This window comes from Ovis aries, chromosome 8 (assembly GCF_016772045.2).
Source record: "Ovis aries strain OAR_USU_Benz2616 breed Rambouillet chromosome 8, ARS-UI_Ramb_v3.0, whole genome shotgun sequence".
NCBI lineage: Eukaryota > Metazoa > Chordata > Mammalia > Artiodactyla > Bovidae > Ovis > Ovis aries.
In genome coordinates, this window is record NC_056061.1 from 19311937 (window position 1) to 19338618 (window position 26682).

Here is a 26682-nt window from a genome sequence, read left to right on the forward strand (position 1 = left end):
TACACAGGGCATGTTGCAGTTTTGGTTTTGCACCAGTATCATCACCGCTTGAAAGCTTTAATTTATGATATTAAGAAATACACTTTTTGGCCTCGGTAAGATACATCGTGTATGGGTAGCAAAGCTTCTAACTTTCAGCCTTTCGTTTGTGTGTGTGCACACATCTGTCACACTGTATTGATAAGCATGCATTTTATTTTAAAGCCAAGCAAGATTTTACTTCTCAGATATAAAATTCATTATTTTAATATTTGCATTGATAGATATAGTAATATTTTGAAAAACTATCAACTTGTTGAATCTAATAAAAATGGAAATAAATGTAAATGTATTTCTTCTTTTGTTAAAGTAGTTTGTTCTTTAAAAGCATAGTATCAGTTGACTTCTTAAGAGTATCAGATAGTTGTGCAGGTTCTTAGATTCAGAATATATTTTACATTTTAATGTTACAATTATTAAAAGATTTAAAGCAAAATGGAGTAAATCCCTTTCCAAAGAATTGGCAATTGGCAGTGCTGTTCTTTTACTTATACACGCTCAAAAATGCAGATATTAAGCTTCAAAGTAATATTCCGTTTAAACAATAATTAAAATTTTTTTTACATATGAAGAGAAAAATGAGATTTATTTTCACATCGAATCCATACCCAACTTGTTCTTTAAAGTAAGTTAGCAAAGAGGTAAACATCTTCGAATATTTTTGTTGATATCCTAGGGCAGAGATCAGCAAGCTTTTTCTGCAAAAGACCAGATAATAAATATTTCTAGTTTTGTGGGTCATGCAGTGTCTGTGACACCTACTGGCCTCTGTTGTTGTATGGAAGTGCCCATGGGCAATAGAAACAGACTCTAGTGTGCCAGTTTCTGACCTAGAGGAATCAAATCTTGAGTCTAGAGTGGTCCTACGAAATTTTTATATTTCAAAACTGTGTCTTCCTACCTCCTTAATTTCTCTCCACTGTGCAAGAAAATTTTTAACTGTTCTTTATGTTCAACTCTACTGTCTATATGAAAATTAGAAATGCATGAATACATTTAATGCCATTATCTTTAATGTATTTTAAAGTGGTACTCAATGTTGGCAAACCAAGGCTACATTCAGAATTTTTTTTTAATAGTCACATAGAGCATAGTAAGAATTTGGGCATGCTTGCTCTATCAATCCAGACTTTCTGACATGAATGCTAATTGGGATAGAAATAAGAACCCCAAATAAGATATGATTGATTATTGTCAAAAATTATTTGAGTTGTACTTCAAAATACTTGTGACAACACAGTCACTTTCCCCTAAACAGTTATAAATGAAAAGGTGTTCATTAAAATAAAAACAATTTAATTTAAATCTATTAGTAATTGGATGAGAATGCCTTGATTCATCTCCTACAAAAGTGAAATCCTCATTAATTAGTTCTCTTTTGTAACATCATAGTCACTGAGGATGAGCTATTCACTCAGACATCTCCCAAACCAGATGTGACCTTGTCAGTATCATTCACCCGACTGAGAGCTACCCACCTCCTCCACACACTGTTTAGCCAGCCTTCCATGCAAGAAGTTTCCTGCTATATGCTGTCTTGTTCTAAGAGAACAAGTAATCGTTGATGCCTCTGTTCTTTATAAAAACGTGGTAATTTTTTTCAACTAAAAAGGAGAGGATGACTGGAAATATTCTAAAAATATCGTAAGGGCATTAAGTAGGCATTACAGTGGTTGTCAATCAATAAACTCAGCTTACAGGTCTTCTTAGGAAATACCAGAAAATTATGGATGATTCAGTATTTTCCTGAATGGTCATAATTTCAGAAGCTTAAGATGACTTTTCTTAGCCAGGCCCTTCAAAAATAGCAAATTAGAGATTAAAAAGGAAAACAATAGAATTAAAATATTCAAACAGTTTCAAACATTTTACATGAGCATTTATATAAGTTGTTGACATAGTAATAAATTATTCTACTGTCCTCTACTAGGCCTATGTAGAGGTTTTTAATGTTGCCTTATATATTTGAGGGCTTCCCTGGTGGCTCAGACGGTAAAGCGTCTGCCTGCAATGTGGGAGACCCCGGTTCGATCCCTGGGTTGGGAAGATCCTCTGGAGAAGGAAATGGCAACCCACTCCAGTATTCTTGCCTGGAAAATCTCATGGATGGAGCCTGGTAGGCTACAGTCCATGGGGTCGCAAAGAGTCAGACACGACTGAGCGACTTCACTTCCTTCCTTCACTTATGTATTTGAAAGTATTGAACTGAATATTAATATCATGTAGTTTAGACTTTCTAATAATATATGTTGACCTTTCTTGTCAAAATTAACAAGTATTCTGGCTCAACACAATTCCACAACTCCATACCTGTAATTTATTGAAAAATGAAATTGTACTTAAACATCCTATTTTTCAATTGCTTTTTCTTACTTATTTTTCTTGTTTTCACAAAAAATGAATGAACCCTCTTAAACGAAGCCTCTACCCTGGAAAGCAAGTCATTTTTAAAAAATCATAATTTATAGGACAGCCTTTTTCAAAAACACACAGAATCACTAGATAAATTGTTCACCAGGGAAAATCCCATGGATGGAGGAGCCTGGTGGGCTGCAGTCCATGGGGTTGCTTAGAGTCAGACACGACTGAGTGACTTCCCTTTCACTTTTCACTTTCACACATTGGAGAAGGAAATGGCAACCCACTCCAGTGTTCTTGCCTGGAGAATCCCAGGGACGGGGAGCCTGGTGGGCTGCAGTCCATGGGGTCGCACAGAGTCGGACACGACTGAAGTGACTTAGCAGTAGCATAGGAGAAAAGGCCGTAGGCAATATTACTTGAAGAAGATAGTTGGATTTCCTCCTTGATCTCATGAACTGAGAGCAGAGGACAAGTAAAAGACCAGGGCTTCAAAGACCTCTCTGGTCATTGCCTTAAGATGCTCATTAAAGCAGCAGCCAGAGTCTGAGTTTTATGAACTCCAGAGCAGTGGTTCTCAACCATGACTGCGTTAAAGTCATCTGAGAAACTTCAAAACGAGAGAGAGATTCAGCCTTCTGATAGACTCAATGAGTATGTGTTTAGATCATTTATTTTAGGGTGTTTTGGTACAGCATTTGTAATAGCAAAATCAGGTGAGATGATCTAAATTTCCATCAGGAAGGATTAAAGTAATTATAGTGTTTTTATACTTTGAATGATGTGTACTGGGATAAATTTGGCTTTAAGCAGCAGAACACCCAGTTAACAGTGGCTCATGCTGTCAGGATACTTAACGAGGTACCTAGGTACTCTGTGTACCTCTGCTTTGCCATGTTCAGTATGTTGGCCTTGGGACGTCAAGCTGGTCATGTCATGGTTGCAACGTGGCTGCTACAGCTCCCCTTTCGTGTTCTCGAGCAACTATGCTAACACAGGAGACTCTCCGCTAAGCAGTTTTTAATCGGGAAATGAAATCTCTCCCCCTCCTCCAAATTCTCCACATACTTCCTTTTAGCTTATTAACTAAGACGGGATGATACAACCTTAGAGTTAGGTTACTGTGGCTTTCTTATCCCAGTCATAATTCACTCCGTGGTGCTGGGAGAGGGGGCCTGCCTTCTTGAAGATCAGGATTTTTCATTCAGTTCCTGAACAAACTCAAGACTTCCACTCGTTGTGAAGAAAGAAAAAGGGGAAGATGGGCATTTGGGAAGGAAGAAATGGTGCCTGCCATTTGCATTATCTGTAGTCATTGTAAATGCCCCCATGCAAGGAAAAACAAACCTCTAAAACCAAATTTTTTGGCCTCCCTAGTGGAGAAATCATTAACCATCATTAAGTAAATCCATGAGTACACTCAGCATGAAGGGAGCTACATATTGTTGATTGTTTGAAAAGCTATAGCAACACCTAAGGATCTTGACACCCTCATTGTTTCATGAAGGAAGTTGATGTTTGTTTCTCTGTTTAAGACATAAGGGATGTTTGTTCCAGCAGCAGCCCCATGGGTCTCTGTTTCAACTACTTTGGACATTAAGCTCTGGTCTCTTGAGGTGTGCTCTGGGGCCCCCAAGTAATTTTTGTCATATCATGCCAGATGTACACTCTACGTGGTGAAAGTCATCCGTCCACCTGTCTACATATAACGTAGTTTTAAAAAAAAGCAAAAGAAAACAAAACAGGAAATTAAGAGAGAGATAAGTCATAAGAGTTTTGGGAGACACATGCCTAAAATAAAACAGTTAACAATTTGGTGCACAATCTTCCAGACTGTTATTTGTCATTTATAAATAAATAGAGACGCATACAAATGCAAAAAAAAAAAAAAAAGAGTCTTGGGAGATATCAAAATGTTATAACTGATTACCCTTAGGGATTGGGATTTTATGAGGAAAGGGAAGGAAGGATACTTTCCCTAAAAACTCCTTTATTAAAGGAATTTTTTTTCACAACAAACACATTACTTTGGTAGTTAGAAATTATGTTAGATGGTCTGGGCTCAATTCCAGACCTATTTTAATCAGAATAGCCAAGGGTCAGTGGCTGGGCAAGTACATTTATTAAAATCTGCAGAGATGATTCTGATATATAGCCAGGTTTGAGAACCACAGATTACATTTGCTATCTCAGGATATTCTTTGTTCTGAGGATAAGCTATTTGTTTATTTTCTGTATTGTTTGGAGAAGGAAATGGCAGCCCACTCCAGTATTCTTGCCTGGAAAATCCCATGGACCGCAGAGCCTGGTCAGCTACCGTCCATGGGGTCGCAGAGTCGGACATGACTGAGCGACTTCACTTCACTTCACTTTCATTTCTGTAGTAAGATTTTTGTTATGGGTAAAGAAAACTAGAGTGCATAAGAAACCAAAGGTTGTGAGTAGGACGTACATAGTGAATGGCATATCTCATGTTGACATCCTATCGTGTCCAGTACCTCAGATTTGATGTTTCTGTTTTGAGGGATTTCCACAAACACCATTGCAGAGGTGCAGAATCTTTGTGAAACCGCCCTGTTGGCAGGAGGTAAAGCTTTCCCTTATTCAAAAAAATGTATCTATATGTCTTTAATTTTGTCTTTTTGAAATTTGTACAGCCTTATTTTCAAAAAGATAGTATTTTAAGCGGCAGAGATCAGAAGGTAGCAATTACTGTCAGTGAAGTTTGGCTTTTAAAATTATTTGCAAAGTGTCTGGTAGTAGTAGTAGATTAGTAGAATATTAGTAGAATATTGATTAGGAGAATATATTATTTGATTAGTAGAATATATTATTTAATTCATATATAAACTGCTGTGGTGAGAATTTTTTAATTAGGATGAAAATCTTTTCTACAATATTCTCTTCAGTTCATTTAAAATCAGCAAAATAAAAAGCTTTAAGATTTAAAATTACAACAAATGTGTAGAAACTTATACCATATACTTCATAATTTGAAAATAATTTGAAGCAACTAGTACTGCTTCTCATTTATTCAACAAATGCCTTTCTGCAGTACTGTAATGAAAGCATTGATCTAAGTTACCCAGACTATTTAATGCAAAGGGTCTATCTTTGTTTTATTTTAAATTAATGAAGTTTTATATTAATACGTATTTCCATAAAGTGTACTAAACTCTGCTGTTTAAGTTATAGCTATAAAAGAGCTCATTTTACATTGCTTTGCTCATTATTTCTGTCTTTAAAGTGCCATGTAATTTTCATGCTGAATAAAGGCTGACAATTTAATGCCATCTACTAATTTAATTTTTAAAAGAGCAAAATAAGTTTTGATGCTGCATTGCATGATAAAGGCTTCCTGCTTACAAATAATGTTACTGTTTTGAGCATGACTCCAAAGATTTTTAGATAGCCTTAATATTATTTTCATATGCTTTCAAAATTAAGAATATAAAGTGTCTAAACCAAGTCTACTTGAGGACTAAATTGCATGATAATGTCTGTTTGCATATACTTTATATTTGCTTAAATATAAAGATTAATCATATACCCTAAAATTAAAATATTACTTTGGAGTTCTTTCAAGGTAAAGTATATTATGATTTAAAGTATTTAAGCTGGAGAGGTTTAAAAAGTGTGCTTAGATTTTAAATGTATAACTGTTACAAAACTGTGGTATTAATTAATTTTAAATGTACTTTATAAATTTCATCCTTATTTGGTTCAAGTATGAGTCAAATTATAGTCAAATTAACATATGGGAGCTCTTTTTGATGCAGTGACCTTTTGAAATAGATAGTTCAGGGAAAAAAGCTACACTGCTGTGAACTGACTGGCTTCTTACTAACCTAAGTGCACCCTGATTGGAGGACAGGACCCAGGGCCACCACTAGCCCACGTGGTGCCTGTGTACAAATCAGCACGCTGTGCCACTTTTCTTTGAGTGGACTTGGATGCATGCCAGGGCAGATGGCTTGGTGAGCAGCTTGTTCACTGGGTGAATTCGTCCTCACTTGGCCCCCAATAATAGCTTTGATAGGATCAGTCATTATTCTTTATGTAACGTAGTCTTTCCCTAATGTTCTCATATATGTTCTAGTAAGTTGTCACCAGGGACAAGGCAGTCACATGGGTCCCTATTCTGGGTCTGGGACTAGGGTTGAACTTGGGAAGAGAGCGGGTAGGAGCCTTGTCTATTTCAAGAACCAGCTAACTCTACAACTTTACACATTGGGGTTCACAAACACACATTTTATTGCCTTTTTACCCTTTTTTGATTCTTTTTTCTTTGGAGGTTGTCTTTAATATTCATTTCATCCTGATTTTCTTTGCACAAAATGGTGAGAAATCACATGACATGTTTGTTTTGGCCCTCCAGCTCACACAAGGAAGGCTTAGCTGTTGCTATGCCTTTCTCCTGCAGTTTTTATATTCGCAGGTTTATTTGAGTTGTAAATCGTCAGTGCTACTGCCACTTAGAGGTGTATAGAGTTGCGTTGCCTGGGGTCAGAGTGTTGCAGTTCACCATGACTCTAACCATGGGAATAACCTCTGAAATCTTAGGCTTATTTGGAAATTAGTGAGTAGAATTCATGTAACTTTCAATAGGTAAAGTCACTTCTTTGGAAATACGTTAAAACAGATTGAACATGTGTCAGTAGCATCATTTCTGATCAGTACTTGACCCTCTCCACAAAGGCATGTGCTAAGCTTTTCTACTGATCCTGGTGTGTAACCTTGCCCTTGTGCCAGACCCTTGCAGACAGCTGTCGCTTGCCCGAAGCTCGGTGTAGTCTGTGCCTGTTTCCTGCTGCTGGCTTCTGCCCTCTCCTGTCTTCCATTTCATTCTTTCTTATTTTTTTCTCTCAGTTTGCATTGGTGGTGATTCTTCAGCCTATCATTTTCTTTCCCACGTACCTTCATGGTGAGACATGTGAGGCAGCCCATGTCTACCTTCCATCAACCAAAAGAAAGTATTTTCTCATTTACAGAAAGTCACTTTAAAGTCTTTTCTTTCCGTTAGCTTTTGTGGCCACAGAAACAGTTTTATCTACATATAAACACAGCATCCTATTATTTAATAGGACACATTTGACAACTTTTTATCTGGTTTCCTTAAGCTCCCGTTAGCCTCAGACTTGCAGAGTACGACTGAGTCGCCTAGTTTAGAGAAACAGATCAAATAAAATGGTTTCAACAAATGTATATGTGAACACACACACATATACAGATGCTTATACATATTTTGTGCTTCTGTTGGTTAATAAAGGTCTTAAGTATTTTAAAGCATGCAGAGGCGGTGCAGATGTATTAAGGGTGATGTTTTCAATAGGAGGAACAAATAAGTTCTCCACAGTGAAAGAAAAGTACCTGTCATTATTACAAGGCTGTAACCAGAAGACTGAGAGAGGTTTGTGATTTTTAAAAAGCTTGAAGTTTTGCAAATCCTTTTGAATTAAATCAAAATTCAAAAATAAAAATGTTTTTTACACAAGAATTCTAAATTGATAAACTGTTTAAAGAGTACTTCTTTAATCCTCAAATAATTTTAGCTGGCTTTCATTGAGCAGTTAATCTTTGTACGTGGCAGAACTATTCTGAGTAAACAGTGTGTAGAAATGCTCTTTTCTGTCACATGGCCTGGGGAGGTGTTGACCGAAGCAAGTGGCAGAGCTAAGATTTTAACTCAGAGCCCACAGCCTTAAACAGTCCTGTGGCTCAACAGTGGAGAATCTGCCTGCAGTGCTTGAGTCAGAGAAAATGCGGGTTCGATCCCTGGGTCTGGAAGATCCCCTGGACGGGGGCACGGCATCCCACTCCAGTAGTCTTGCCTGGAGGGTACCATGGACAGAGGAGCCTGATGGGCTACAGTCCGTTAGTTGCAGAGTTGGACACGACTGAGGCGACTGAGCGCCCATGCACTGAAAACAGAATGAAAGCGGTAATACCTACAGATCAGCTCGCCAGGATATATTATTAAACATTTTAAGTGGGCACTTGAAGGCAGTGATTTTGCAGTTGTTAATATCTTTAAAATGCCTTTTCCCCTTAAATAGGCACTGTGTAAAATACGCCTTGTATTTATTCCTCTTTGTGTACCCTCCTGTGGTGCAGATTTCCCTCCTGAAACAGAATCTGGAGATGCAGCTTTCCCAGTCTCAGACCTCTCTGCAGCAACTGCAAGCCCAGTTTACACAGGAGCGACAGCGACTTACACAGGAGCTCGAAGAATTAGAGGAGCAACATCAACAGAGACATAAGTCTTTAAAAGAAGCACACGTCCTTGCATTTCAGACCATGGAAGAAGAAAAGGACAAGGAACAGAGAGTAAGTTTTAGGTGACATACGTTCAGATGTAACCCAAGATTCTAAAGAATTCATTTTTTGCTCCAAAAAATTATGTATTGCTTTATTTTAGTGTGTTCTCTAGGCTATGAGTTCTTTTAGGGGTCACAGTGATGAAACACATGTACTAATTGTACACTGTAGGGCTTCCCTGATAGCTCAGTTGGTAAAGAATCTGCCTGCAATTCAGGCGACCCCGGTTCAATTCCTGGGTCAGGAAGATCCGCTGGAGAAAGGATAGGCTACCCGCTCCAGTATTCTTGGGCTTCCCTTGTGGCTCAGCTGGTAAAGAATCCACCTGCAATGTGGGAGACCTAGGTTCAATCCCTGGGTTGGGAAGATCCCCTGGAGAAGGGAAAGGCTACCCACTCCAGTATCCTGGCCTGGAGAATTCCGTGGACTGTATAGTGCATGGGGTTGCAAAGAGTGAGACACGACTAAGTGACTTTCAGTTTCACTTTAATTGTACACTGTAGCAGACGTATGTTATTTCTCTTTCCCGTGATAAGGCCAAGGTCATGATGAGACTAGTGCTCTGGTTTGTCATGTGTTAGCAGTGATTACATAAATTTAGTCATTATTATCATCACTGTAATCTCTTAATACTGGTCTTGAACTTAGTCTTTCATCCAATTTTTAATTTTTTTTAGTCTAGATCTTCAAAAGAGACATGGGCCCAAAGCTTTTAAAGTTTTAATCTCCATTTTTTCCCCTCATGCTTTTTCTTATGTACAGAACTCACAATGAAATGAAATCGTAGACATTTAAAAATAGTATAATTCCTGTATACTGTTTGTATCACTATATGGTGATCACTCAGAAAAGATACATTATTGGTTTTATTATATGCCAGAATCTTCCCATATCCATTATTTAGTTCTGTGTTAAAATGTTAGTTGGACATAGCCTTAGTGTGATTAATTTTAGTGTAGTTCATTTCTTAACACTGTATTTCTCAATTTCTTTCAAGGACCTTAAGGATAATTAGATAAAGATGTGATAGAAAAAGTTACTACTACTAATATTTACCATCCATACTGTTACTACATATACACATTTTAATCCTTTATTTGGGTATAGACACTATTTTAAGAAATGGTATGTTATTTAAAAATTGTTAAAACAAAAATGTCATACTCTTAAAAACAACTAATTTGCCTGTACAGTAAGTTTAGTCTATTGATGTTGTCCAAAAAAATCAAGGGAGTTCCTTTGGTTAATAATTCAACCTTAGCATTGCTAAATACTCTATTCATTGGATTCCGTTTGTCAATTATGATAAGACATAAACTTACATATCATACTTTAATTTTATACATACAGCCTTTTCAGAACTATAATCATTTTTCAGAAGAAATCAGAACCGGCAGTTTTATTGTCTGTCATTAGGTAGCCAAGCTAACCCTAAGTCAAGTTGTCTGTACTCATAGTCCTTTATTTTACCTATATTCAAAGGAACCTATACTTTATGTTTCAGAAAGAATATAAGTAGGCAAATAATAATTTTTAAAAGCATTTTAGAGTAGTGATTGAAGAAACACAGCCCTACTTACAATGTGGTCGCTTTCTCAGAAACTTTTATAGATTACAGTAAGAAAAACCCTTCCTGGCACAGTCCATTCTATACACTTGAAGTACCCTGAGCTTTGTTTTCACACTCTTGTGGCCATATATTTTCTCCTCGTCTTGGCTACATGTATGTAGTCTGTTCCTCTGGCTAGGCTTTTAAAACTAACCATATGAAAGTCTTCAGTTCAGTTTTTCCATCTACATCCTCTCAGAGCTTTTGCTTCTGTTCACAAATGCAGGAGCAAAGAAAGGATGACTGTAGGAAAAAGCTACACTTTTTAAGGTTGAAGTTGTGAAAGCCCTCCTCTCTTTTCCTAATCAGGAGATCTTTCCTGATCTGCCCTCCTCCACCTCTTTGCTGAGTCTAAGTCTGTGCACAGAGAAGAATTATTTGTTAATTTTTGGTGGTTTACATCTCCTTAGCAGTTTAAGAAAATAGCTTTATTTGGAAACTGCCCTAGGTAAGGGGTCTGTATCTCAATACAAACACTATATACTGACTCTGATTCATGATGATTATGCTCCTGAAGTGAACCTACTAGTTTATTGTCTAGTGATGATCTTATATCTAGTTTTCTTGAAATGAGTTAGAGAGCTGTTTTCCTTAAATAATAAGTTTTAGTATTTTTTCTGTTTTGTTTGTATTTCCCTTCCTGTAGTCTAGCATAGTAATTTGAGTATGTTTCTCTCATTCTAGGCTCTTGAAAGTCATTTACAACAGAAGCATTCTGCAGAGCTTCAGTCATTAAAAGACGCACACAGAGAATCAATGGAGGGCTTCAGGATAGAAATGGAGCAGGAACTTCAGACACTTAGGTTTGAATTGGAAGATGAAGGAAAGGCTATGCTTGGTATTTTGAAATGATTATAATCCTATCATATTTATTTTTTGCATCCTTCTAACTTGAAATTCAATAAGAAATTACAAAACTGTACTCTTAATTTTTGAAACCTCAAAATGACCATCTGAGTGTTATTCGTATGTTATTTGAAGTTACTGGATGAAGGAGCAAGTGTTGGCGGAGTAGAATGGATAGAACACAAATGGTAAAGTGGGGTTCCCTCAACGTTGTCTGTACTTCGGCTGTGTAAGCGACACACAGAGGTGCTTCCGTTTGTCGTTACGGGACTAACTGGAGTTAGTCCGCGACATCGTACTTCCCCACTATCAAGTGCCTGAAAGGAATAGATAAGCATGGACCACATGTCTTTAGGCTGTATCATCATATTGGTTTTTTTTTTTCTCCCGACTTCAGGATTTTGTTTCGATGGGAAAAGTCATGTTTCGGTCTGACTTTTTGTATGGGTATTTATAGAGGTTATATTAAATAGGATTTTTATCTTTGAGGTGTTGAAATCATTACCTTTTCTATAGAAGATAATTGAGTTTGGAAAAAACTGAAATGCATTTAAAGGGTTTTTTGTTTGTTTTTAATGTCATTCAATAACTTTTTATTCCTGTCATTTTATTTTCCTTTTTTTTTTTTCTTCCAAATTCTCCTAACGTTTTTCATGTCTTTGTCATGCTTCAATGAAACATTCTTTTCAAAGTAAGAATTGAGAAAAAAGAAGACCAAAGTTATGAATATTTGGGGCCTCAAATGGAAAACCAGTTGACCCCTTTCATCATCTCTACTATTGCTGGGAGTTCTAGGCCAGGTCATTACAGCTCTCTCCTCTTCCTGAGGAGAGGTAAAGATGGGCCAAGTGTTGGAACCCTTGTCCACTGGAACATGATTTAAACATGTCTGTATTGACAAAAGGACTTCTTGTGATTTCTTAAACTTTTTATCTTGAGATAATTGTAGAATCACACGTGGGCATCCCCAGTGGCTCGGTGGTAAAGACTCTGCCTGCAAAGCAGGAGCCGTGGGAGCCACAGGTTTGATCCCTGGGTCAGGAAGATCTCCTGGAGAAGAGCATGGCAACCCACTCCAGTATTCTTGCCTGGAGAATCCCATGGGCAGAGGAGCCTGGCAGGCTACAGTCCATAGGGTTGCAAAGGGTCAAACACAATGGAAGTATCTTAGCATGCACACAAACCTTTTGTTTTGAGATGATTCACATGAGGCTATATAGTCACGTGTGGGCTTCCCCGATGTCTGAGATGGTAAAGAATCTACCTGCAGGGCAGGAGACCTGGGTTTGACCCCTGGGTTGGGAAGATACCCTCGAGAAGGAAATGGCAACCCGCTCCGGTATTCCTGCCTGGAGAATCCCAGGGACAGAGGAGCCTGGTGTGCTGTAGTCCATTGGGTTTCAAAGAGTCGGACACAACTGAGCGACTAACACTTTACTTTCATAAGAAATAGTATGGAGAGATCCTCTGAATGCTTTACCCAGTTTGCCCCACAGGTAACATTTTCAAAACTAAAGTACATGTCACAGCCAGGATGTTGACATTGATGCAGACACAGAAGACACAGTACATTCCCATCACTATTCGATCCCTGCTGCCTGTATATAGCCACATGCACTTACTCCCTCCCCATCTTTAATTTCTGGCAACCATTCATCTCTTCTCCATTTCTTTAATGTCATTTTAAGAACGTTGTGAATGGAATTGTACGATATATAACCTTTTGATATTGGCTTTTTTCCACTCAGCATAATTCTCTGCAGGTTCATTCAGGTTGTTATATGTATCAGTAGTTGTCCCCATGGTATCGACCTCTCATATTTGTTGTCTTCAGCCACTGGAGGACATCCATTTGTTTTGTGCAAATTTAGGCAGGAGTTGGTCATATGATAATCATATGTTCAGTTTGTTAAACATCCCCATCAGCAATCTGTGAGTGACCGAGTTTCTTCACATCCTCACCAGCGTGTGATGTGTCATTTTGTATTTTAGCCATTCTGGTAGGAGTGTAGTGATATCTCATTGTGAATTTTACTTTGCATTTCCCTAATGGCTAATGGTATTGAGGATTTTTCCACATGCTCATTTACCATTTGTGTGTCTTCTTTCCCAATTTGATTATTTCTGTTTTTACACCCATCTGTGGCTTCAGTGACCATCTATTGTGCTGTGACTCCAAATATGTATTTCTAGACCAAACTACTTACCTTGTGAATTAGATTTATACTTTTTATAGCTTTTTAGACTGTTAGATATTCTAACTCACACTCTGTGTTTTAAAATATTAGCGCACTATCTCCTTCACTTCTAAAATATGTTTCCATTTCTAAAGTTTCCACTTGAATTTATGGTTTACTAAGTTGCTGAAACTATGAATCTAGAAGGTGCCTTCAACTTTTTTTCTTTTGCTTCCACATCCTGTTAGTTCCTCCTCTTAAATATTCTCTGTATCTGTTTCCTCTTCTTTCATCCCTCTGCCACACTTGATTCATGGGTGTACCATTTCTCACCTAAATTATTGCCACAGCCTTCTTGCTGATCCCTCTTCTGCAGTCCATTCTCCAGACTCCAGTTGGGTTAATTTTTGCTAAACTCAAGTTTAGCATGTGACTTTAATCCTTCAGTGACTTCTTGTGTCCTTCCTTAAGTTCTGAAGCAGCCCAGTACCAGGAGAAACAACTTATGAGGCTCTTGGGAGGAGCCTAAATTGACTTGCTACAAGCACAGCATTTTTTTTTTTAAACAAACTTTTTATTTTATATTGGGGTATAGCCAATTAAAAATATTGTGATAGTTTCAAGTGGAGAACAGAGGGATTCAGCCATACATATACAAGTATCCGTTCTCCCCCAAACTCCTCTCCCATCCAGGCTGCCACATAATATTGAGCAGAGTTTCCTGTGCTATACAGTAGGTCCTTGTTTGTTATTCATTTTAAATATAGCAGTGTGTACATGTCCATCGCAAACTCCCTAACTATCCCTCCCCCTGGTAACCATAAATTTGTTCTCTAAGAAGCGTAGCATTTTTTTGAAATCTCATGTTTTAGCTTTGAAATTTGTAATTTGTATTTTACTCATATCTTCAGTATTAATATAAAAACAGTGACTTTTCCAGAAATCTTCAGGTCAAATTCATGTTTCAGAAGATGGCGTAGGTCGACACATTTTCAAATATCTCAGTTTGAGGACCGTGAATCAAAACATGCAGTGGAAAGCATTTGTATCAAAAAGCTTTCTCAGAGCTGTGCTCCATTGTCTTTCCAATATGACTGCTGCTCTGTGGGCGCTTGCCACACCAAACTTTTTATAGTTTGTCTGATAGACCAGGTTCTTTCTGCTTTTGCATGTGTTAGCCTGTGTTACTGTGATAATTCCTTTGTGATCCTATCCCCAGTGTCCCTCTACTAGGAAATCTGGGTTCTCGACACCCCCCTGCTCTCATTATAACCCGTGTTCATCTCTGATACCCCACTTAACTCCTTGACGTGATGTTTTTCCCTCTAGCCTGTGCAGTTATAAAAACAAGGTTATATTTTATTCTCCCCTAGTATAGTACCTGGCATTTGGTAAGTGTGGATTTTATGAAATAATCTCAAATTCAGATTAAAATGATGACTTCCAAATCACCAGGAACATTTACTCCACATAGTGCTTAACATCATTGAGGGATATTGTGGAAGAAGTCTTACTTGGGTGGGAAGTTCCCTCCTAAATATGTTATATTCTACTAGTGAGCGAGAAGAGTTTTAAAAATTTCCTTTCTGTTAGCACCTTGCTTGCAAACTGAAAGCTTATATAGAAATATCTTGATTCATTTGAGCAGCTGACAATTTTCTTATCCTCATCAAAGCTAGATGAACCTCTAAATTGATACTTTATGATAGTCTAAGAGGCATACACAGTTTTATGATATTTTAATGGAAACATATATGTCCTGATTTTAGAAAATAATACTTTGTAAACACTTTGAAATTTTTATAATTTTCATCTAAAATACTAATATTTTTAAAATACGCTAAATCCCTTTTTCCCTTGGATTCCAGCTTCCTTACGCTCTGAACTAAACCAGCAACATGCAGCTGCAATTGATTTGTTAAGGCATAATCATCATCAAGAATTGGCAGCTGCTAAATTGGAATTAGAGCGAAGCATAGACATCAGCAGAAGACAGGTAAAAGAGCATTGTGTTCTGTGATGACTTCTTAAATGTGAACAAATTTGAAAATGTTCACAATTTTCTGAAAATTATTTTGTAATAACTAATATTTCACTATTAATTATTTACTGTCTATATTAAAGAGTTGTTTTTAAATAGAAATAGGTAATTTGACTTTAGTATAATGGTCAGTTTATTTCATGACCTTTCAGTTGAATATTTTGAATTTTATTTGCATTTTGAGTGAAGCATTGAAGTGTGAATAATACAAAGAGTGAGAACAGAATACTATAAAACAGCAGTGTCCAGTGGAACTTGCCATGATGAGGGACCTGTTGTTTTAATATATCTGTCCTAAGGTAGTCACTAGCCAAACATGTCTAGTGTAACCAAGGACCTGACTTTTTAATTAGTTTTTATTAATTTATTTAATTGATTTCAGTTAGTTTAAACTTGACTATAAATAGCCATATCAAATAGCACAGCCATAGAAGTAGCAGGTCCTCCGGAAGAAAAAAGATAATTTGTACTTCCATATCACTAGCACAGCTGCTATTCACACTTTAAATTTTTCTCATAAGTGCTGTCTTTAATTAGATAGTCTGTATCCTGAATATATGTCTGGATGAAATGGATTTCTAGGCGTAGTACAATGAAGGCCAGTCCTTATCAGTTTATTACTAATGACTTTCACTTTGTTCTTCAAATATGTTAAATGGTCAGCTCAAATTTTTCTTCATTACTAGAAAGCTTTGAATGAACTACCTTATAACCACAGAGGTAGTTATGTACTCTTCAGCTAGACTGCTGCTGGAATTGACAGTGTCTAGGTCTGCAAAATTTGTCAAAAGCAGTGACTTCTAGGAAGATGGAAGGGAGCTTGTCTGCCAGACAAGATAACTGCTTGACCAGCATGAAGCAGATGAAGTCTTCTAAGCAACAGGATGTGTGTGTTTAGGGATGGCCTTCATTAGAGGCTGGTCCTTTTTAAATTAAAGGTCAGTGGTACCAGCATTTTACATCAAGACCACATAACTTACTGAGTACATGAGAGCCCTGTGTTATAGTCTCAGCTATGCCACTGATTATAAGTCATCCTTGGACAAATCCTCTCTTTGGTATTGTTTTCTTAATCAGTAAAATGACGGAGATGTGTTTATATGGTCTTTCGAGTCCCCTGTGGCCCTGAAATTACTGAAGCTGAATCTATGTAAATACTTCTTTATATATATGAGAATAGAGGTTTCCTGGTTTCAGCAGTTTGCTTTTGAAGCAATGTCAGATTTATTACATTTGACGTTCCAGAATGTCATTTTCTTCCCCTTAAACAGAGAAAGTAAATAGGTAGAAAACTTTTCAGAACTATCTATTTTCCAGAGTAAGGAGCACATGTGCAGAATAACAGACCTACAAGATGAAGTAAGACACAGAGAGCATCACATCTCAGACTTGGATAAGGAGGTACAGCACCTTCATGAAAATATAAATGCCCTAACCAAAGAATTGGAATTTAAGGGAAAAGAAATTCTCAGAATACGAAGTGAATCCAACCAACAGATGAGGTACGCCATTGATTACTGCAGAAGGAATTTGCAGTGTTACCTGAAATACTGTTGCAATGGTTTTCAACAATACATGCCTATTTTCATGACTAGATAGCCTTCCAGTAAGATACTGAAGACCAGTTTTTACTTTGTTGACTATGTTATCATTTGACTGTAAAAGAAATGTTTATATTCTGAATGATGTATATGCATTTACTAACTTTTCAAATTACATACAAGTAAAATCTTTAAAAAATGTTATTTAAAAAAGCATTAAAGGAGACAACTTTAACAAGCTAGATTAGAGCAAAGTAAGTACTTTACTTTAAAAAAGCATTAAAGGAGACAACTTTAACAAGCTAGATTAGAGCAAAGTAAGTACTTTACTTTAGACTGTTTCCGATGATTTTCTAATTTTCTGTATATTATACCTAAAAAGCATTTCAAATCTGGTAGAATATAGAAAGTTTTGAAAGCTTGACTTCAGAATAACATTCTCTTAACTAAAAATAAATTAAACAGGTTGCATGAACAAGATTTAAACAAGAGACTCGAAAAAGAGCTGGATGTCATGACAGCAGACCACCTCAGAGAGAAAAATATCATGCGGGCAGATTTTAATAAGACTAACGAGCTACTCAAGGAAGTAAATGCAGCTTTACAAGTGTCGTAAGTCACCTTATGGTAAAGAAAATTCACGTGTGGAGAATAAATAAATTGAGGAGCACTGTGTCTCACCTCAGGTTAGCTAGTCTTGAATCGAATTAAGTGATATTTTAAGAAGAAAGCTTAATGCCATATTACAGATGGTAATTGCAATATCTTATTTAATTAGAAGAAGGCAGTTGACTGAATATGTGTAATCAGCGGCTACAGTTGTACTAGGTCAATACTTGTCCAAAGACTGTCCCTCAGGGATCGTGAACCATCACACCATGGTGAAAACTCAAAAGATACCCATACTGTGACCAGCGGGATTATGATGGTCCTATCTCTATTAATAATACGTATTTTGCAGAATACCAAAATATTTCAAAGAAACAAATATGCCTCTTAATGGTAGTGATTCCTTGTAAGAACTAGACTAGGAGATATTGGGAATGGAGAAGAGCAAAAACTTCCTTCTTATTTTGTATTACTCTATTTACACATTGTTTGAATTCCTACAACAAGCATTTGATTGTTTTATGATTTAAAAAATCAATAAAGGTAAAATATCAAAAAATTACTACTTATACATTATATAGAGTGGCTCCTGTATAGTTAAAACCCAAAGTTCTAATTACTGGTTTATGTTTTTGTTGTGGTTTTTTTATTTTTTTTAAACTTACTTGCCCCTGTCTTTTTTACACTGATTTATAAACTTCTATAGCCAATGCACCTGGCATCCACTCCATCTCTGTGGCCTAAACTGTGGTCCAGTTTAAGTTATCTCAGAAATAATTTACTCTGGGCTGCATCATATGGTTCACTCACCTTCAGCCTCTCTTTTTCCAATCAATTAAAAAGGCTTCATTAAAAAATGTAAGTATTTCCACATAGTTTGATAAAGTCAAAATAGTGACTTAATTCCACTACCCTCAAACTTTAGGCTCGGGTGTGCCTTCTCCTGCTTCATCCCACAGCCATCCGTATCCCTGTCTGTCAGCCACACCGACCCTCTCAGTTTCCTTCTGAGTCTCCTGTGTTGTCTACAGTCTGGAATAAGCTTCTGTGTCATTCCTACCTGTTACCTTCTTCCAATCATCTCTCATTTCCTGCATTTGACCAGCTAAGCCTCATAGTAAATATTGCTACATATGTACCGTATATGCCGAGTTTCACTACAGCTGAAATAGAAAACAGCACCCCCACCGCCACCCCTGACCCCTACCCCGGCCACTGGCATTTACTTCAGTGGCCTCTGAGGTGAGGTGCTCTTTCTGATGGACCTACACAGAATTTTCCCATCAGTAGGCACTCAGTGAATATTTTACAAGTAAAAATTTTGAGGATTCCCTATAATATTTACTGCTTCATAAAGTTACCATTGAAATGGTAGAGACTCATGAGATGATTGCCTCAGTCATAGTGGGTTTTGGTGTTTGTGGCTACTGGAGGTACTTTTAAAATCCTTTTGAGCTGCAGTTAAGAGCTCAGATACCTGCTTTGTAGAAAAGCTCATATCCTCAGGCATTTTGCAGAAATGAGTTACAGTAAACCCCAGGGCTTGGCTTTCCCTTCCTCTGACATCTATGTTATTTATCAGGCAGAGGCTGCAAAATCTTCCACTTCATACTCTGAAAAAACATGCTCACAGTAATAATAACCTCTGTCTGCCCGTGTGTCCTGTCTCCTTAGGAATGTTAATTTACAAAGAGTAAAGGTTATATCGTTTTTACTTCGTTCTGTTTTTTATGGTTTTGGACATTATAAATTTTCAGTAGATAGTAAATAATTTAGTTTAATATTCAGTTTTAATCAAAGAATTGGTATTGCTCATAATTCAAGTATTTTATCTGATTTTCTAAATCTACCATTTTTTTCTGCTTCAACCAGGTCTATGCTAAACCAACCATATTTCTTTTTTCAGTTGCTATCTTCATGAAATTAGCCTCTAGTTTTAGGTATCTACTCATTTAGTTAAAAACAAACACACACACAAATATATTTAGACCAGCAACATCTAACAGATTTTTCTGTAACAGCAAAAATGTCCAGTATAGTAGCTGCTAGCCACAAAGGTTATTGAGCACTTCAGAGAGTGGCTGGTGAAACCAAGGAACTGAATTTTAAACTTCATTTAATTTTAACTAATATAAATGTTAATAGCCACATATGGGCTAGTGGCTTCCATATTGAAAAGAAGAATTTTAGACAGTTGGATATTTCTGACGCATATCCTCAAATGCAGCCTGCTAGGATCTGCTGAATGGATTTAGACAGAGGTGGAATGCAGGAAGGGTCCATCTTGGTTTAAGGAACTGGGGAGAACAACTTTTGGCCTACTTTCAGCCTGTTTCAAAGAACTAAGGGCACCCTATTAAAGTTCCTAGTCAACTGCATGCTGACTTTGAAGCTTCAAAATCAGGAAAGCCCTGTGGATCCTCGGCAGTGAGTGTGGTGGAGGGACCAGTGGAACGTGGGCGCACCTGCAAGGTTGAAACCAGGAGCTGAGGGGCCTCTGAAGCAGCTGGACATTTCTTGTTTCTGTTCCTGTCCCAAACCCTTGTTTGGACTCCAGGGAAATTAAATGGGGACAGAAATTTAAAGGAGGGAACCTAGGGAACATTGTAGGAAAGGTGATAAGACTTCTGTATCTGTTACAGAATGATTACCAGCAGTCTTCTCTAGTGCTGGGTGTTATAGCCTACTTAGGTTTTTAGATATGCTAATAGAAATCATTTTATTTTTTTGAAAAAACACAGTATCGTTTTTCTAGTATAGTATAGTATCTTATAGTATCTTAGTAAAAACACTGTATCTTAGTATAGTAAAAACATTGTATCTAAGAAATATGGGTTTTGTTTTAGAAACAAATAAGAGAATGGGCTTTTTTTAAAAGAATTGTGTTTGAGCTAAATGTAAATATACACAGAACCTGGAGTCATGGCAGATCTATATTATACAAAAAAGAAAAGGTGATTTGCCTCAGAGATGATTATTGTTTAGGTTATTTTACCTGAAGTTCTCACTGTACTGGGCTTGTGGCTCAGCTGGTAAAGAATCTGCCTGCAATGTGGGAGACTTGGGTTTGACCCCTGGGTTGGGAAGATCCCCTGGAGAAGGGAAAGGCTACCCACTCCAGTATTCTGGCCTGGAGAATTTCACGGACTGTATAGTCCGTGGGGTTGCAAAGAGTCGGACACGACTGAGTGACTTTCACTTTCTCACTGTACTGAGGGCTTCCCAGGTGGCGCTAGTGGTAAAGAACCCGCCTGCCAGTGCAGGAGACAGACACAGGTCCTGTCCGTGGGTTGGGAAAATCCCTTGGAGGAGGGCATGGCAAACCTTTCCAGTATTCTTGCCTGAAAAATCCCATGGACAGAGGAGCTGGGCGGGCTACAGCCCATGGGGTCACAAAGAGCTGGACACAACTGAAGCAACTTAGCACTGTAGCACTGTGAAAGTGAAGTCACTCAGTCATGTCAGACTCTTTGTGACCCCATGGACTGTAGCCTACCAGGATCCTCTGTCCATGGCATTTTCCAGGCAGTAGTACTGGAGTGGATTGCCATTTCCAAGATAATTTCTTTTGGGGGGAAACACTGAGCTTCTGTTCAGTTGCTCAGTCATGTCCCACTCTTTGCGACCTCATGGACTGCAGCACACCAGGCCTCCCTGTCCATCACCAACTCCATGAGTTTACTCAAACTCATGTCCATTGAGTTGGTGATGCCATCCAACCATCTCATCCTCTGTCACCCCCTTCTCCTCCTGCCTTCAGTCTTCCCCAGCATCAGGGTCTTTTCCAATGAGTCAGTTCTTCGTATCAGGTAGCCAAAGTATTGGAGTCTCAGCTTCAGCATTAGTCCTTCCAATGAACATTCAGGACTGATTTCCTTTAGGATGAACTGGTTGGATCTCCTTGCAGTCCAAGGGACTCTCAAGAGTCTTCTCTAACACCACACTTCAAAAGCATCAATTCTTCAGCGCTTAGCTTTCTTTATAGTCCAACTCTCACATCCATACATGACTACTGGAAAACCATAGCCTTGACTGGACGGATCTTTGTTGGCAAAGTAATGTCTCTGCTTTTTAATATGCTGTCTAAGTTGGTCATAACTTTTCTTCCAAGGAGTAAGCGTCTTAATTTCATGGCTGCAGGCACTATCTGCAGTGATTTTGGAGCCCCAAAAAATAAAGTCTGACACTGTTTCTGTACTTGGACTTTAAGTCGGTTTGTGCTGTGTTTTTATGCTCAGTTGCTCAATTGCGTCTGACTCTGTGACCCCTTGGACTGTAGCCCACTAGGCTCTTCTGTCCATGGGATTCTCCAGGCAAAAATACTGGAATGGGTCTCCATTTCCTCCTCCAGGGATCTTCCTGACCCAGGGATTGAACCTGTTTCTTGCTTCTTCTCCATGGACAGGCGGATTCTTCACCACTGCGTCAATAATCCCTATTTAAAAAGAAGTTCTCCTCCACTTTAGAATTACTTACTCTTTAAAAGTTGTTTGAGTTTTTAATATAATACCCTAACAGTTCATTGCTGTTTGATTTTTAAATTGCCTCAAAGTCATTTTCATAATCTTTGTGAGGTCAGGATGTAGGTGGTTCTACTGTCACAAGGTTGAGTCTGTGCCTATAATTTATGTGAAAAGAAAAGTTTAATGTTATACTGCTTGAATTACTTTATTTCCTTTCCTTAAGGCTATAGGAGAAAGGTGGTATATTAGAGTCCTTTCATCTTATACAATTAAAATTCTAAAATAAATATATGACTATTGTTGTTTGGCTCTAAAAGCTCAACTTACTGATTTTTTTTTTTTTTTTGGTCAGTTATTTTGAAAACATAGGACTATCAACTTGGAAAATTCTTATGCAGCTTTTTAAGCATTCATATTTTTGGTTAGTGTTGTCCAGGAACCATAGACACTGACCTATATACTCTTAGAGTGAAAAAAAAAAAGGGGGGGGTGGGGCATGTATGCTTGGTGACCCTAATTAATAACTTTATATGCTCTACTTCTGTCTGTTCACTCTTTGTGTTACTTCTAATGGGAATCTGTATTTTGAGTAAAAGGCTGTATGTACTTGCGTGGTTCCCTCAAGGCAGTGTTTGCTAGGCTTTAATCTTTCCTATAAAGCCTTTGGGAATTTGGTAATTTCTGTCCACCTATGATACTATTTTCTTAATATTTTAATTGACTCATTTTAATTAATTAGCTTTTCCTGTTAAATTTTTAACTCTGCAGTTAAACCATTATTACTACTGAAAAATATTGTTCATTATTCTAAATAGAAGCAAAGCTATAATTATATAGTTTCTGCGAAAATAAAACAGTGTTATTAGATCCTGGCTAGCACTGATGCCCAGGAGAAGGCACTGGCACCCCACTCCAGTACTCTTGCCTGGAAAATCCCATGAATGGAGGAGCCTGGTGGGCTGCAGTCCATGGGGTCGCTAAGAGTCGGACACGTTTGCAGCCAAACTGTGATCCCAATGGCTGCAAATAGTAGGCTCCTTGGTAGTGTATGCAACCTGTTGCCTGTACAGGCTGCCCTAAGGGACCTTGGAGACAACTCTTCCTAGTGGGCATTCATGACTGGCCTGCTGTTTCCCAATCTAGACTCCAGACAGGCACAGTGGCCAGGGTCCACATTGGCCAGGTCATAATGTCCATCCGCACCAAGCTGCAGAACAAGGAACATGTGATTGAAGCCCCGAGTTCAAGTTCCAAAATTCAACGCGGATGAATTTGAGAACATGGTGGCAGAAAAGCGACTCATCCCAGATGGCTGTGGGGTCAAATACATCCCTAATCGTGGTCCCCTGGACAAATGGCGGGCCCTGCACTCATGAGCATCAGCGCTGTCCCCTCCTTAATCATGCTCACCAATAAATGCTATTTCCTTTCACTTTCATGCATTGGAGAAGGAAATGGCAACCCACTCCAGTGTTCTTGCCTGAAAAATCCTAGGGATGGGGGAGCCTGGTGGGCTGCCATCTATAGGGTCGCACAGAGTCGGACACGACTGAAGCGACCTAGCAGCAGCAGCAGCAGCACCGATGCCCAAGGCCTGCTTGAGAGTTGTGAAACAGTGTAATAAGCATATATGTTATGAAGACCAGTCAGGATACACAGAACGAAACAGACTTTTCTCCTCATAATTCAAATGATTAAAGGAGAACAAACTAGAAACCATCTCCTGTATTACTAGTTGTTCACACCTAGTCTTTGGTAAGTAGCTGGCTTAGAGAACTATGTGGGGCAATTGAAGAAAGGGGAGAGGTTGATGGGAGTTGATTTGAGTGGATATCGGAAGAGTACCAGGTGTACTTCCCCCATCAGGAGTTTGAAAGACTAGTAATTCTTGAAATACGTTTGCAAATTCAGTCTTCATCATATTACTTGTTCTCTCCTTTAATGCTTTCTCATTTGTGTTTCTTTGGATGTTTCTTCAATTTAATCAATTATTGTTTCCATTTAATATCCAGGTATCTTTAAAAAAAATCTTGGTGCTGTAAAGATATTTTACGGTGAAGATTAACTAATAATTCTGTAGGTAAAGAATGTTAAAACAAAAACATCCACTGGAATTTAAGTACAGAGACCTTTATTATGCAGAAAGGTGGTTCAGGCATCTTAACTGACTATTTTAGGCTCACTTTACCTTGATTTTCATTGCACTGGTACAAAAAGATCAACATAATGGTTTAAAATAAGGCTTTAAATTAAGATTTTTTAACGACCATTTATTACCAGGTATTTTTGTACAGTCTCAGGAAACAGCTCAAAAATCTTGTACCTTATTTTTAACTGATAAAGTACTCCAGTGACCCCTTGTGGCTACTGTGGTGTGAAACACAAATGCCTTTTTCCCTGTGTCTCAAGCTTCTCAAAACCTTTGCCCGTAAAATAGATAAACCTTTGCCACATCATGATAAAATGCAAGGTTACTGTATATGAGCTCAGTGACTTGTCACAGCAGAAGACAGGTGACGTTAGTGAAATTAGCCTCACACTGGACTGACAAAGTCCCCGCGGATCCTGAGATGGTTGCTCCCTAGCTCCACACTTCTCCCCCTCACACGTCCCTACTTCCCAGAGTAGAACTTTAGCCACGGGGCTGGATAGGGAGCCAAAAATGTTATCTCCAAGTCTTTGGCTTGAGCTGAGTTAGTGGAGTTTACTGAAAGTCCAAAAAAGCAGAGATCCTGGTACCCCTCTGGTATTGTGTGTGTGTGCCGGGTTTGGGGGTGGTGGGAATGACTTACCAAATCCTAGAGAATAGATCATCTAGAAGTTTCTCAATATTGAGTAAATAAATTTTTCTGTGAATCTTCATTAACTGTAAATTTTATTGAGTTTAAGTTTATTCTTTGTATTTTGAAAACAAGTTTTAAAAGTATTCTAATCATTTGAATATTCTAAAATTCAGAGTGCTTTTTTTTCCAGACTAAGCTAGCAGTTTCTGTTTGCATCCTCTTCACTGTGCCCTGTCCTATCCGTAGACTCTGCAGGGTCTGGGGCACCTCTGCTCATAAAAGTGACCTCTGTTCTAGAATCTTCAGTGACATTTAGTTCTCTTACCTTCTCTTTTCCTCCAGGGCAGGTGAACAGGCCCAGAAGGAAACATAATTCTTCTTCTTAGCCAGTAAACCATTTTTTCCAATTTATATGTACCAGCTGATAGATGGAATTTGTAAGCTGCATTTCCCATAAACCAGGAAAGAATGATGCCATTTCTGTGTGTGCTTTGTTCCCCTTTCCTCTGTATCTTTTGTCCTTTTTATGTATGTTACCAAACCTTATGTCATCACACAATATTGTATGTGTGGTAAATTCTCTCAATAGTAAGCCTCCATGTCCAGCATGGGGCCAGCATTGCTAGCTTAGTATTATTCAGTATATTATTTCTTCTACAGCACATACCTCAACTTATTCCCATGTATACTTAAATAACTTAAAGATGAGTGAATTCTTCCAAAAGAAATCTGCAAAGTCTCTAATAACACCATCTACCCTTTAAGAACCTTAAATAACACTACCTCTTTTTTTTTAACTTTTTATTTGTATTGGGGTGTAGCCAATTAACAACGTTGTGACAGTTTCGGGAGAACAGCAAAGGGACTCAGCCATACTTACACATGTGTTCATTCTCCCCGAAACCCCCTCCCCATCCAGGCTGTCACATAACATTGAGCAGAGCTCCATGAAATAACACTAACTCTTGAGACAGTCATGTCATGATGCTTACAAGTTTTAGCTAAAACATTTGACCATGTAAATTTTGTGTGTTCAGCTGGAGTAGTTTGAAAAATACAGGCATTACAAAATAATGTCTGCATCATATCAATGAACTAAAGGTTTTCTTGTTTTTAGACTAGAAGAGATGGAAGAAAAGTATCTAATGAGAGAATCAAAGCCAGAAGATATACAGATGATTGCAGACTTAAAAGCCATGCTTACAGAAAGAGACCAGGTCATAAAGAAGCTGATGGTAAATTGTTTTGGTTTTGCCAAGTGGGGGGTTATGGTGTAACTATGTTAATAATTAATAGACTGTTGAATGGGAAAATATTTTTAAGTAATGCTAAACAAAAGTTGAAAAAGTACAAAATATGTATTATGATTGAACATTTGTTAAAATGTTTATGAACAAGGATAAATACAATTTTAAAATTTATACTTGGTATTAGTGTAAGGAGATTGTTTTTTCAGTAATTTTTTTAAAAAAATGCTTTTTAATACATATTGAATGTTCAGTAATATGTCATTGGCAGTGTACAGTTAATAAACTATTGAAGTGTGTGTGTGTGTGTGTGTATTGTACATGTAGAATTAGAATTGGATGGGAAAGAACATTCAACACATGCATGCATTAGCTTGCAGTGTATACCTCCAATTAGTCATGTTAACTTTCTAAAGTGGATCACCAAAACCTGATCCAAAGACATTCTTCATGGAAAAAGGATTCCATTTTCTTAGGGAAGAAAAGCTACCGGCTCTCTGTTGAGAGTCTCGATGCACAGAGGTGTTAGGGGCTCTGAGAAGTCCATCAGGGAAGAAAATACAGATTTAACAATAAATATACTGCCTTCATTAAAGTCATTATTCTTCAAGAATAAAAATACACAAATGTTCTAAAATTCATAAAACATTT

General features: G+C 37.8%; 1 protein-coding gene and 1 non-coding gene across 10 annotated transcripts in view; both read left to right on the forward strand.

Moving 5' to 3' along the window:
- Nucleotides 1–26682, forward strand: part of FAM184A (family with sequence similarity 184 member A) — a 122922-nt gene that overhangs the window by 90116 nt on the left and 6124 nt on the right. For 6 of the 9 annotated variants that reach the window (XR_006060586.2, XM_042253267.2, XM_042253265.2 and 3 more), the window contains 6 exons: nucleotides 8512–8724; nucleotides 11009–11162; nucleotides 15216–15343; nucleotides 16706–16890; nucleotides 17395–17541; nucleotides 25902–26019. Coding sequence is in view for 8 of the 9 variants with exons in the window: in XM_042253267.2 (XP_042109201.1) it covers nucleotides 8512–8724; nucleotides 11009–11162; nucleotides 15216–15343; nucleotides 16706–16890; nucleotides 17395–17541; nucleotides 25902–26019 (945 nt within the window). In the remaining variant the exon portion in view is untranslated. Of the gene's footprint in view, nucleotides 1–8511; nucleotides 8725–11008; nucleotides 11163–15215; nucleotides 15344–16705; nucleotides 16891–17394; nucleotides 17557–25901; nucleotides 26020–26682 lie in introns of those variants that run through there. The other 3 variants (XM_042253266.2, XM_042253270.2, XM_042253271.2) reach the window with 2 other exon arrangements.
- Nucleotides 22970–23099, forward strand: LOC121820241 (small nucleolar RNA SNORA70). Its single transcript, XR_006060722.1, has one exon. It is a non-coding gene; the product is annotated as a small nucleolar RNA SNORA70 (small nucleolar RNA).